At 35.6% G+C, this 13,789-nt stretch overlaps 2 protein-coding genes and 1 long non-coding RNA gene across 3 annotated transcripts in view; all 3 read right to left on the bottom strand.

Annotated features, from left to right (window-relative positions):
* Window positions 1-1,151: 1,151 nt before the first annotated feature.
* On the bottom strand, window positions 1,152-4,017 carry il21r.2 (interleukin 21 receptor, tandem duplicate 2). Its single transcript, XM_016554578.1, has 6 exons — window positions 3,927-4,017; window positions 3,691-3,842; window positions 3,340-3,508; window positions 3,124-3,211; window positions 2,895-2,979; window positions 1,152-1,393 (listed from the first exon to the last, which is right to left on the bottom strand). Exons 1-6 carry the CDS (start codon window positions 4,015-4,017, stop codon window positions 1,169-1,171), a joined length of 810 nt encoding a protein of 269 aa, XP_016410064.1. The 3' UTR covers window positions 1,152-1,168.
* Window positions 4,018-4,020: 3 nt separating this feature from the next.
* LOC107741792 (uncharacterized) lies at window positions 4,021-4,551 on the bottom strand. The gene is made up of 3 exons (XR_001640235.1): window positions 4,435-4,551; window positions 4,221-4,335; window positions 4,021-4,084 (listed from the first exon to the last, which is right to left on the bottom strand). It is a non-coding gene; the product is annotated as an uncharacterized LOC107741792 (long non-coding RNA).
* A 4,443-nt stretch (window positions 4,552-8,994) lies between these two features.
* The window catches only part of LOC107741796 (interleukin-21 receptor-like), a 9,628-nt gene continuing 4,833 nt past the window's right edge, over window positions 8,995-13,789 (bottom strand). Inside the window, exon 8 of the mRNA XM_016554580.1 lies at window positions 8,995-10,130. Coding sequence (XP_016410066.1) covers window positions 9,438-10,130 — 693 coding nt within the window. The 3' untranslated portion in view covers window positions 8,995-9,437. The remainder of the gene's footprint in view (window positions 10,131-13,789) is intronic.

The following is a 13,789-nucleotide window of genomic DNA, read 5'->3' as shown; positions in this document are numbered from 1 at the left end:
ACATTATATGAACAAAAGTCTTGGGACACCTGATCATTACACCAGCATGGACTTTAATGACATCGCATTCTAAATACAAAGACATTAAAATGGATTTTGTCCCCCTTTGCAGCTATAATAGTTTTCACTCTTCGAAAGGCTTTCCACAAGATTTTGGAGTGTTTCTGTGTGAATTCTTGCCAACTCATCCAGTAGAGAATTTGTGAGATTGGGCACTGATTCTGGATGAGAAGGCCTAGCTCACGATCTCCGTTCCAGTTCATCCCCAAAATGTTCGACCTCATCCAACCATTATGGACCTTGCCTTGTGCACTGGGGCACAGATGCAGAAAAGGGCCTTCCCCAAATTGTTCCCCAAAGTTTTTAATTTTAATCCTAATTGCTCAAGCATTAAGATTTCCCTTCACTGGAAGTAAGCATAGCCCAACCCCTGAAAAACAGCCCCATACCACTATCCCTCCTCCACAAAACTCTACAGGTTGCACAATGCAGTCAGGCAGGTAACGTTCTCCTGGCATCTGCCAGACTCGCTCATCAGATTGCCAAACAGAGAACCGTGATTCATCATTCAGCAGAACACACACTTGATATTGTGAGACTTGCATGCAGCTACTCAGCCATGGAAACTCATTCCATGAAGCTCCCGCCACACACTTTTTTTGTTGATATTAATGCCAGTGGAAGTGTGTAACGCTTCAGATGGAATCATGAAATGTTCTATATAAAGCGGTGAATGTTTACAGTTTTAATTTCACACATATTTAAAAAAAAAAAAAAGAATACAGTACTTGTGAACTGCTAAATGTCTATCTATTCTTCTAGGAGAAATTGAAGTCAGTTCAGGTTTGGCTTCATCAGTCTTAAACACATGAAATCTTCTCAGTACAAATATCACAAATGGAAATATATTCAACACTAATATTACTTAATGAATGAAAGAAAAACACAGAATATAATCACTGCACACAAAAACTCAAACCTCACTTGAAATGTAAGCCATAGTAGAGGGAATGTCATAGCTATACTTTACCACCGGACAGCTTGTTTTCATCAAGGAATAAGAATGTCTAGATTACTTTTTTTAAAAAGGCCTCTATGATCAGCATTAGATATCAATTGAGAATGTCCACATATCTGCAGATGTCCGTTGTGTAATGCCTTCCTGCATTTAATCATTAGAGGTGTTTTCGTCCTGCTCTACATCTCTGGTGAAGGTGGGAACAGGGCCTGTGGGAGTGTTGGTGAGAGTGCAGTAGTCTTGTTTGAAACAGACAGGCACTGGGTTAATGATAACCGGTGCTTCGAAAGCCTCGCAGTCCTCAAGACCCTCGAGACTAAGAGCCGAGTCCTTCAGAGACAGAACATCCCCACTCAGACACGCCACGTTCAGAGACTGCATGAGGTTGCCCACTTTATCAGGCAACTCTTCGCAGAACAAAGAAAAATCCTCACACGAGATGCTCGTCTCGCTGCGTGTATCAGGCATTTGGCACGGGGCCCAGACCTCAGTTGTGGGGCCCACATAGGGTGTGTGGCATTGTGCTGTGGGATACATGCCCGTTTTCTCAACCTGATCCTGTAGTGTGGTTATGACCTCGGAAATCTTGTCAATTTTCGAAAAGTCTTCTATAACGTGAAAATCTTGTAAAGGACTTTTTGCCAAAACCCAACACTAATGAAAAAAAGGAGGACAAACATTAATAGATTATGAATATATGGACATATCTTACACAATCACATTATATATTATTACAATTTAAACAGTTATTTTCTATAAGAATAAAATGTAATTTATTCCTGTGATGCAAAGCTAAATTTTCAACATCATAACTCCAGTCTTCAGTGTCACATGATCCTTCAGAAACCATTCTAAGATGCTGAATTGCTTCTCAATAAATATGTCTTCTTATTATTAATGTTGAAAACAGTTGTGCTGCTTAATATTTTTTGTAAGCGAGTTTTTAAATAAATAAATACTTTTATTCACCAAGGATGAATTAAATGGATTAAAAGTGCTAGTAAAGACATTTATAATTTCTATTTCAAATAAATGCAGTTTTTTTTCCCCATTCAACAAAGAATCGAATAATCATGGGGAAAAAAATGTAACATGGTTTCTAGAAAAACATTAAGCAGCTGTTTATTGATAATAATAACAACCATTAATAATTGAGCACCAATAATAACTAATAATAATAACTGAGCAACAAATCAGCATATTAGAATGATCTCTGAAGGATCATGCGACCCTGAAACATATAATTATAACATATAACATATAAAGTACCCACTGTCTCACAAGCCCTTTCTAGTCATTTCATGAAACCCCAAAGGGTTCAAACCCTCGGCTATGAAACCCTAGTCTATTTGAAGTGTGAAATATTACCTGAAAATTGCCTTGGTGATTTTGATAAAGTGGCTGGAAGTACGGTGCTGGTGTTGGCACCCATGAAATTTCTTTCATCTTAAATCTGTAATGCATAAATGACGCATATTATTTCCAGTCATCTTTCCTGTGACACCTGAGTTGCTCACTAGCTCTGTATATTTTCCCCATGTACTGCATACTTGCACAATAAATATACTGCAATAGCAGGTGTATGATAAACAATTACCTTGCAGCAGGAATGGACATAAGCAGAATTAAAAGTCCAACCATTGAAAACATTCCAATGGCAATCTTGCTGACTTGATTGGGCTCATCTTGTACAAAAACTAGAGATTGAAATAATCAACACAGAAAACGATCATGCGACCCTGAAACATATAATTATAACATATAACATATAAAGTACCCACTGTCTCACAAGCCCTTTCTAGTCATTTCATGAAACCCCAAAGGGTTCAAACCCTCGGCTATGAAACCCTAGTCTATTTGAAGTGTGAAATATTACCTGAAAATTGCCTTGGTGATTTTGATAAAGTGGCTGGAAGTACGGTGCTGGTGTTGGCACCCATGAAATTTCTTTCATCTTAAATCTGTAATGCATAAATGACGCATATTATTTCCAGTCATCTTTCCTGTGACACCTGAGTTGCTCACTAGCTCTGTATATTTTCCCCATGTACTGCATACTTGCACAATAAATATACTGCAATAGCAGGTGTATGATAAACAATTACCTTGCAGCAGGAATGGACATAAGCAGAATTAACAGTCCAACCATTGAAAACATTCCAATGGCAATCTTGCTGACTTGATTGGGCTCATCTTGTACAAAAACTAGAGATTTAAATAATCAACACAGAAAACATGGATGGATTGACTTTGATTTTACATTAACAGATCGATTAAAAATGAGTGTGGAAATGTAAAGCAGTAGCTACCACAGTATTCACCTCTGTATGCTGTTTTCCATTCCACTGCACTGCTCCAGTCACTCCACATCCCCCTGTAGACATTTCCATCATCTATCTTACTCTTCACCATCACAGTGTATGTAGTGTCCGGATCAAGCTTCATTTCATCAATCTGAATCATATCTTTGCCTGCTTGAACACTGACCGCCTTAAAAAATAACATTAATGTTAAGCCATTCATAGAAGACATTCATTTTCAAAACAGGAATACACAGATAGATGGTGTTATATATGTTTCTTTGATGTGGGTGAAACATAGGATGTTCTCTGAGAACATGCCCTATGATTGGTGGACATTCATAATTGAATCATCAGTATAATCAATCTTACGCTTGCATGATTTCCATCTTTGTAGTACTTGAATTCATATAAGATGGGTAGAACTCCTTTGTAAATATGATTTTCATATCCATTCTTCCAAAAGAAACGATACGTTCCATTTGCATATTGTAACGTCAGATTAAACGGAGTTTTTGGTTTAACTGAGAAAAGAAAGAAGCTTCATGTATGTGAAATATAAACTGTGTAAATCACTGTTTTCTTTGATTACATCAAAATCGACTCACTATTTTTTGCTGGCTCAAAAGAAGCATCCAACAGAGTTGAATTCTCAGTTCCATTTTCCAAATAATAAAGTGAATATTCATCAATATCCATGAAGCCTGATACTGTTAAATTGCAGATGTGATCTTCACGTACTCTCTGCAGTTGGCAGCCATATTTCCTGTGTGTGAAAATCCATGTTTGGGAAAATCTTGCACTGTACTGGTAATGCATACTACCATTTGTATATGAAAACTGAAAAACAGTGTATGAATGACTAAACAGACAATGGCAATGAATAACTGGAGCATACTTACTGGTCATTGCCGATCAAATAAGCTTCCAGCCGGTATGATATGTTTCTAGTGGATGTGACTGGTAGTTTTAAAGAGCAGCTGATGGTATGGTAGTAATCTGTCACACAGATGTGCCCTTTTGTCAGAGATGAAATAGCGAAATGGTCATACATTTTTGGAAGTACATGCAAAATCCATTGTGACTGAAACTGCAGATTTAAGAAACATGTTTTACCCTGTAAAGTCGCTTTAAGCTGCACTGAAAAAGCCAAGAAAATGCAGAAAATCCCAGTGCGGTTCATCATTCTTGTACAGGACTCAATGAACACGCTCTTCCAGATTTCAACTTAGCCAGAACTCACACAAGTCAGCACATGCAACTGACAAGAAGTGACTCATATTAAGTGTTCAGCATAAATGCAACAATTGATTGATTTAGCAGACGTTAAAGGCGACTAACGAATGAGGAACACAAGCGATTCATCTTAAACTGATAAAGAAATACCTTCCGTTTAAAAGCCACTCAGGTTCCATTCATTTAAATCCAAGTGATTAAAAATCTGGTGCTCATTCTGAACATTTGTTTGTAATAAAAAGTCAAAGTCAAAGTCAAAACACCCAAGATGCTTAAAAATCAAGTATGTATCATACATTTCTGTATTTACGCTCAAATTTGAAAGAAGACACATAGCAACTCACCAAATTTATTCGGAAGCATTAGAGAAATATTACATAATAGCAAAAAAGTTGAAGTCTGAGGCAGTGAAGGGCATCAAGATTGCTTTATATACAGAGAAGTTCCTGTTTATGTAGGAGGTCTTAACCTCAAAATTATCTAAAAATCTCTCATTAGTGAAGATGGCATCTCGAGGTTCTCACTTCACCAAACATCACAAATGGAATCACACGTTAATCTTTTACAATAAATTAAAGGTAATACGTTATAATAACTTTCATTTATAAATCCTTAACAAACATTATATAATTCTTAACAGATCATTCGTTAATATATATTCACATAGCTAGAAATATGAGATGATGTTCTTGTTAATGTTTACTAATGAACTTACTAAACATTATCTAATGATTAACAAATGATTATTTACTGTAAATTGAAATGCTTACAAATGTCAGCAAACATTCAGTTCATATGATCTTCATTTGTTGGTCTTTGTTTGTTGTGTAGACCTCTGTTTATACATCTTAACAATTATTTGTTCATGGTTTTGCAGTAGCCAAACTAAAGTTGAAACTATTCATCATTTGTAAATGTTTATAAACGATTACTAATCATTTAGCATCTTTATGGGCATTGGACTTTTAACCACTTTAACAAGGTTTGTGTAAAGGGTGGCTGGTTGAGTTTAGCTAAATGCTGGCTAAAGACATACCAGATTGTAATTTTGGTGCAAAATTTTTTTTATTATTGCCTCAACACTCACTTTAGTATCATTAAACAGGATGTTCCTTGAATCAAAAATAATCAGGAGAAAGCAAATCATTTTTTAAAAGAAAATACTTGTTCATTTATCAAAACAATATAATATAAACGTATTGAACTGTGTTCCCTTATAATCAAATTGACCCCTGTACACTGTTGACCCTTTAACCAACCCGTAAACCTACCCATACCAACAAACCCGTCCCTAAACTTACCCGTACCACACCTCAATAGCAGCAGAAGTGTTGTGCATTAACACAAGCTTTTAATCATTTTATAACATCTGTTAAAATCACTTGTAGATTCTCAATAAGTGCTTGATCATATGGAACTGAAAGTTTAATGACATTAAACATTATCTAATGTTTAATAGGTTTATTAGCAAACATTAACAAGCACATTATCTCACGTTTCTAACTCTTTGAATATATATTAACTAATGATCCATTAAGCATTATATAATGTTTGTTAATGATTTATTAATGAAAGTTATTATAAAGTGTTACCAAATTGAATATTGCAGGTGAACACACCCGCTTAGGAGCTTTTAAACAGTATATACAACATAATGTAACAGTGTAGCAAGGAGAAATTTTCCTCATGGACACAGAAGAGTTCACATACAGGTATTATACCAAAGGGAGGATCTGAACGCATTTTGAATGGGCCTACCCATAATTCTTTGTTTTCTTTTTATTATTCTAAATTATACTAATACATATAAAATTTCCAGTCAGAAACATCTTGATATGACTTTCCCCCAATGTATGAATGATTCTATAAATGACTGAGCTGACATTTAGCACAGTGATTTGAAAGATTAAAAGTTACAAATATGAACTTTTATTTGTGGCTTCCTACTGCTGTCACGGCGTCTTTTTTCATCTTTTAGTTTCAAACGTTGCAGAAAACTTTTAAAGTGCTCCTGCATATACAAAAAGAAGGCCACAAATGTTGCTATGCAAGCTGATGTGTCTTATATAAGGAAAACATGATGTTAATACTAACAGTATAGCTTTTAAACAAAACAAATTGAAGAGTAATAAGGCAAAAAAAAAGGTAATGTAAGTTTGCTTTCAAACACTCCATTCTAGTTGTAAATAAAGTCTGTAATCACCTCTAACCATCAAAGTGTCTACTTAGTAATAAATCATTAGATCATTAAAATAAAGTGCATCAAAGCCCCCACCACCCCCCACCATCTGCTGAGCTAATGATTTGTACAAAAGATCTGATATGTAGAAATCCCCGTAGTATTATCAGGTAGCTGGCATTTTGTAGATCTGTCTGAAACATGCCTTATCTTGCTCAGAGCAAACTCTGATAACTGCAACATTGTGTGCAAAGACAGAAGAACTGCACAGCTCAAGCATTTCTCATGCAAAAAAGTCACGAAATGCATACTTCTCAGTCTTACCTCATTAGATAATCAGTACCTAAACACTGGTTGCACCTCACATCCCATACTTTTGCTACACGCTAAATAAACGTACTTCATTTGCTGCTGGGAAAGTAGAGCTGCGGCTGAGTATGTATTTAGACGGTATGCCAGTATTGAGACATACAACCACATCATAAAATCACCACAGGCCCCTGCCATGCACTGTTTGTGTTAGCATGACGCTAAATTCATAACTTGCATATCTTAGGTTCAACATTTTTACACATCCTGCAAATATTCACAGTATTAGTTGATCACAGTATTGGACTAAATCTTGAACTTGAACTTATAACCTCAAAAAGCATGAACAGATTTATCTTTTTTTGTTTTTGTTTTTTATACAAGTCACCACCCAAGACACAGTAAACCACCCAGGAACTTTTAGCATGTTATTTTCAACAGTCGATGATTTGGGATGCACTAATTCTACTCTTGCATACTAAATGCAAAGGTTGTGTTAACCAAAAATTGACCATAATTTTGGAAATTTGTAAATGCATAATGACGAATAATTAAAAATGCTTTCCATCATTCACACCAAGAAAGCTAACTATAAAGATAACTATAACTTCAACTATATTAGCATCCACACCAATGCACATTAACATTCTGTTTAATATAGGTGCACGCTTTCATTTGTCATTTTAAATGCTTGAGCATGTTAAAGCAGGATGGATTCTGATTGGCTGTCAGTGTTTTATTGTTCATCAGCTGGAAAATATCTTTCTGAAAGTGATTTTAATGATATCGTTCCTGTAAATCGTTATCGTTATAGTTGTGGTGTGAATTCTCTTAAATTAAGAAAGATTTTTAGATCTTTACAGTTGACTTGATTTGAACGGACCTTAAGGGACACTAATTATGGAATCCTGCCTCAGAGTAAAAATAAATAATTAAAAAATCAACTGTGACTTAATTTGGTGCGACTTTGAGCTATAAGTAGTCACAATTACCTTTTTATGTATTGGTTTTTACAATTGTATTTCTTGTAATTGTGACTTTATTTCTTGTGACCTTTAATCTCACAGTTGTAATACCATACATCCCAATATGTAATTATATTTCTTATCTTAAACTTTATCACAGTTACCAAAGTGATTTTTTTTTTACTCAGTCGAAAATGGCCTTCCATAGTTATAGTGATTAGAAGTAAAGGAAAAGGGAGAAAAGGTTTTAAAATGCAAAACAGACCGGGAAAAGTATGATTTGAAAATAATAATTCATGGGATAGTGAAGTTCTTGTGACAAAGTCACATTAAAAATACCGAGTGTTACAATATTTTACTGAAATAGAGCATGACAGAAAAATACAACCCAGTCAATTAGAGTGACAGATAATTATTATTAGTAGCACAACCTCTGACTACAGAACTTAATCAGGTTAAACGCCATGTTGAATTTAAGATGAATGAAAACAAGGTGTGAGGGATAGACTTACAATGTCTTTACAATGTCATGGACTGCATAAAGATCCTAGGTCAGGTATTTTTCACAACTCACAACTAGTGAGTTAATCACATCCAAAATAAAAGTTTGTTTACAAAATATATGTGTGTGTACTGTGTGTATTTATTATGTATATATAAATACACAAACATACATGTATATATTTAAAAAAATACTTACATGAATATATATATATATATATATATTCAAATATAATTTAATTTATATTATATATAAACATTAATATTTTATATATAAACAAAACATATTTTACTTAAATATATACAAGCATGTGTGTGTATTTATATATACATAATAAATATACACAGTACACACACATATAATATGTAAACAAAAACTTTTGTTTTGGATGCGATTAATCACGATTAATCGTTTGACAGCACTACTCACAAATTTAAAAAAGGTTTTATAGAGTTTTTGTCAATTAAAAGTTTTTCGTTAAGATGTTTCGTCAGCTGAACAATTGGTATATTGTTAAACAAAGGTACAATCCTTTGAAAGCACTGTACTTCAGTCTCTCACAGCCTCATTTTCAATCCTGTCATATATTAAATATGGCGCTACCCTGACCAACGTCTATAGGCCTAAAGGAATGATAGTATGCAAATTGAGATGCAGCCATACATACTGTCCTGCAATCTTAATGTACTGTAGACCAATGTCCTGTGAACGATCGCACAGCTGATGTCTAATGAGTCTATTTATGTCAGTATGCCACAAATACAGTTCAGTGTAACAAAAAAAAACAGCTCACATAAACGTGTTGTGAGCAAGTTAGGTCCAACCAGTGATGTCTTCATACATTTTGTAGATGCTTCCACTTTCTATTGTTCATTATTCAGTTGTGATTGATTTTGTTTTGTGTAGCAATAGAAATTCCCATGAACAGCTACTTTCCAGTACTGTGGGCATCAACTTGAACTGATGTAAAAGCCACCCACTGTTTGACATAATTTGAATGGGAGCGTCCCACGCCATCCAGTGATGAAGTGTCTATTTGCTCGTTCCCATCAAACGCTGAGGGGCTGGAACAGTCTGACTCCAGAAATCCACTGTCTATGGTGTCCAAATCCAATCCCATTTGTGGGTAACCATCATCGGACTGCTCATTAGAACCGTAGGAGTCCAGCGAGACCTGCTCAATGTTCTCCAGGTCGTGCTCCTGTAGATGCCAGTCATCACAGTCTGAACCCTGTAAACTCCTCCTGCCGTCAGGTATAAGAGGCTGCCTGGCATCCATCTCAGCCGCTCTCTGATTGGTGTCTTTGCCGTCGAGGAAGTCCTCTAGGTTCCGTCTGTGGCTGTCACCGGACCAGTCGGCCATGACGCCCTCCTGACCGGACACTGTAACGGTGTCCATCGATATGTGGCCGCCGGAGTGTGCGATGCCGTGACTGTTGCTTCCAAGAAAGTAGAGTTTAGATGAGTTTTGACCCGCCGGATCAAGGTCCCGCTCGCCGGTCCTGCTGTTAGCAGGTTCCTCTGAGCTTTCATTCTGCTGCTTCTCACAAAGCACCTGCAAAGTGGTGCTCTTCTCAAGGACATCAAAGCTGTTGAAGGTCAGGACTGGTCCGACCCATTTCTGAAATAAAACACAAGTAGATCTTTTTTTCATTTTGCCATGAAAATTCATTTCTTTATGCCCCCTCAAACATAAACAAAGTTTAATTCTTAAAAACATTTTCCTCTAGAAGAGGTATATTCAAGTGTATTGGTGATGTGAAATATATACACTATCATTCAAAAGTTTGGGATCAGCAAGACTTTTTAATGTTTTTGAAAGAAGTCTCTCATGCTCACCAAGGCTGCATTTATTTAATCAAAAATACAGTAAAAAAAAACTGTAATATTGTGAAATATTACTACAATTTACAAGAACTGTTTTTTTTTAAATATATTATAAATTGTAATTTATTCCTGCGATTTTTCAAAGCTGAATTTTCAGTATCATTACTCCACTCTTCAGTGTCACATGATCCTTCAGAAATAATTATAATATGATGATTTGCTGCTTGAGAAACTGCTATTATCATTGATATTGAAAAGAGTTGTGCTGCTTAATATTTTTGTGGTAAACCGTGATCGACTCAGGAGTCTTTGATTAATAAAAAGTTCAAAACAACATTTTCTTGACACAGAAATCTTCTATAAAATTATAAATGTCATGTATATCACTTCTGATCAATTTAATGCATCCTTGCTGAAAAGGATTAATTTATTTTTAAAAAGAAAGGGGAAAAAACCTTTAGCCTATATATTTAAACTATATATATTTAGCTATATGAAATTCAAAACCAGTAAATGAACTTGTTAAAACACTGATTAATATCAAACCACTCCTTCTCAAACAAAGCCTACTTGCAGAAATAACATCCGGAATCATCGTAACCATTTCCTTCCATCTCGGCCGCTCTCTGACTGGCGTCTTTGCCGTTGAGGAAGTCCTCTAGGCTCCGTCTGTGACTGTCACCGGACCAGTCGGCCATGACGCCCTCCTGACCGGACACTGTAACGGTGTCCATCGATATGTGGCCGCCGGAGTGTGCGATGCCGTGACTGTTGCTTCCAAGAAAGTAGAGTTTAGATGAGTTTTGACCCGCCGGATCAAGGTCCCGCTCGCCGGTCCTGCTGTTAGCAGGTTCCTCTGAGCTTTCATTCTGCTGCTTCTCACAAAGCACCTGCAAAGTGGTGCTCTTCTCAAGGACATCAAAGCTGTTGAAGGTCAGGACTGGTCCGACCCATTTCTGAAATAAAACACAAGTAGATCTTTTTTTCATTTTGCCATGAAAATTCATTTCTTTATGCCCCCTCAAACATAAACAAAGTTTAATTCTTAAAAACATTTTCCTCTAGAAGAGGTATATTCAAGTGTATTGGTGATGTGAAATATATACACTATCATTCAAAAGTTTGGGATCAGCAAGACTTTTTAATGTTTTTGAAAGAAGTCTCTCATGCTCACCAAGGCTGCATTTATTTAATCAAAAATACAGTAAAAAAAAACTGTAATATTGTGAAATATTACTACAATTTACAAGAACTGTTTTTTTTTAATATATTATAAATTGTAATTTATTCCTGCGATTTTTCAAAGCTGAATTTTCAGTATCATTACTCCACTCTTCAGTGTCACATGATCCTTCAGAAATAATTATAATATGATGATTTGCTGCTTGAGAAACTGTTATTATCATTGATATTGAAAAGAGTTGTGCTGCTTAATATTTTTGTGGTAAACCGTGATCGACTCAGGAGTCTTTGATTAATAAAAAGTTCAAAACAACATTTTCTTGACACAGAAATCTTCTATAAAATTATAAATGTCATGTATATCACTTCTGATCAATTTAATGCATCCTTGCTGAAAAGGATTAATTTATTTTTAAAAAGAAAGGGGAAAAAACCTTTAGCCTATATATTTAAACTATATATATTTAGCTATATGAAATTCAAAACCAGTAAATGAACTTGTTAAAACACTGATTAATATCAAACCACTCCTTCTCAAACAAAGCCTACTTGCAGAAATAACATCCGGAATCATCGTAACCATTTCCTGGACTTAAAAAAAAAAAAAAAAAAAAATGTGTTAATTAAATGAGAAAAAAATCATTCATTAAATGCTTTTTCATCTGTATGAATGGTTAGTAAATATTTTTCGACACTTGAAGTCACAATGAACCACAAAACAACATGTGTCAGGTGTTTGGTGCACAGAATGAAAACTAATTTTATGAACAATAGCACAACTACACGAAAAAAAATGACATAGGGTAAAACTCAATGTTCAACTATTTCAATCATTAATTTTGTAGCATATTCTGAGAAATCTATTTTAGAATAAGAGGGGTTGGAAAAATACAGAGGGTGTCACGGAACCATTTACACCAGATCAAAACACTTATCCCACTTACACCTCTACTGTTTTGACACTGTATGTAAAATTATACTCTAAGTATGTCCTTTTGGAATTATTTAAAAAGTTGTTTAAGATGACGCTTTACGTTTAGTGGTTTTAACGTTCCATTTGATGTCGCACAGCTATCGCTGTTGTTAATGCAGCGTGTTACTGACCCCTACTGGAATATGTGTTTATTTACAGGTTTAAAAAAATCATACAACTGCCACATTTCCTCAGTAACTGTTAAATGAAACGAAGCTGGTTTCACAAGTCTTACAAGTTCACGACACTGCCACATTTCATAACGCTTAGGTTTTACAGAAATCCTCAAGCTCAGAAATGCCGTTACTGTTAATATCTTCTCAGAGTTAGCCTACTAAGTTCTCTGATAGACAAAAATAACTAGTAGCTTTCAAACTCCTTTTTATTTTTGCCTTGCCAAGCCTGAGATAAAGGGTAGTATTTTCAGCTTGCGTTACCAGCGGAATATTTACTAAATTCCCCTTTAGTTAAAAACAACTATTTATAACTACCCACCTTATCAGAGTTTGGGTTTGAACTCATAGTACTTTCCATTGGAGGGGGAAAACTGCTACTTTCAGTTTTTACTTAACGCATTCACAACCAAATGTTAAGCGAGCCCTCCTGTTCCTTTGAAGCCCCTACAGACTGACTCATTTGAGAAATGTCACATTCCCCGCTTGCAAGTGAGGTTAAGCATGTCGCACTTATGAAAGTCCCCTAAGACATGTTATCGTGCTCACACACGCACACAGAGACTTCTGCTTATGCACCAGAGATTTATACACACAGCTAGCCAGTGTTGCCAGATGTACTATAATTATCGTATTTGTACGATAATTTTGACCTCTGTACGATGTACGATCAATAATTTAAAAAATCCCATAATGTACGATAATTTCATAATTATGTGACTCTTCAAATGATGGTAGTTGTAATCATAGGGTTCCTCATCCACGAAATCGGCTCATTACAGACACTCTAAATGCGCTCGTGCACACCTCAGAGTGTGTTAAGAATGCAGGAGGGTGCCCTGCTTTAAAGCCAACGAGCACTATGTTGCGGTCCATGACGGCAAGAACCCCCTCAACATCTGGCAACACGCAGGCTTCCGATGACAGAGACTCACAGGTGGAGTTATTTATCTCGTTTTTTATCTATTGTGGTAATTTGCAGGTTGTGTCAAAAAGTTGTTGGTCTAGATAAATAGCTGTATTCTGTACGTTTGACTCATGTACGATAATTTTCTTCCAAATACGATAATTTTGAGCTTCTGGTACGATACTTGGACATTTCCAATCTGGCAACACTGAATCCAC

The sequence above is a fragment of the Sinocyclocheilus rhinocerous genome, unplaced genomic scaffold, assembly GCF_001515625.1.
Source record: "Sinocyclocheilus rhinocerous isolate Xijiao unplaced genomic scaffold, SAMN03320098_v1.1 scaffold676, whole genome shotgun sequence".
NCBI lineage: Eukaryota > Metazoa > Chordata > Actinopteri > Cypriniformes > Cyprinidae > Sinocyclocheilus > Sinocyclocheilus rhinocerous.
This window is presented reverse-complemented; position numbering and strand designations above follow the sequence as displayed.

Bases quoted from the DNA above. Each gene is read 5' to 3' on its own strand.
- il21r.2 (XM_016554578.1), bottom strand. From the start codon at position 4,017: ATGGATATTGATGAATATTCACTTTATTATTTGGAAAATGGAACTGAG. The intron at 3,212-3,339 runs GTGAATACTGTG...TTTTTGTACAAG, and splicing joins ATGGAAAACAGCATACAGAG to ATGAGCCCAATCAAGTCAGC. The intron at 2,980-3,123 runs GTAATTGTTTAT...TATGCATTACAG, and splicing joins ATGTCCATTCCTGCTGCAAG to ATTTAAGATGAAAGAAATTT.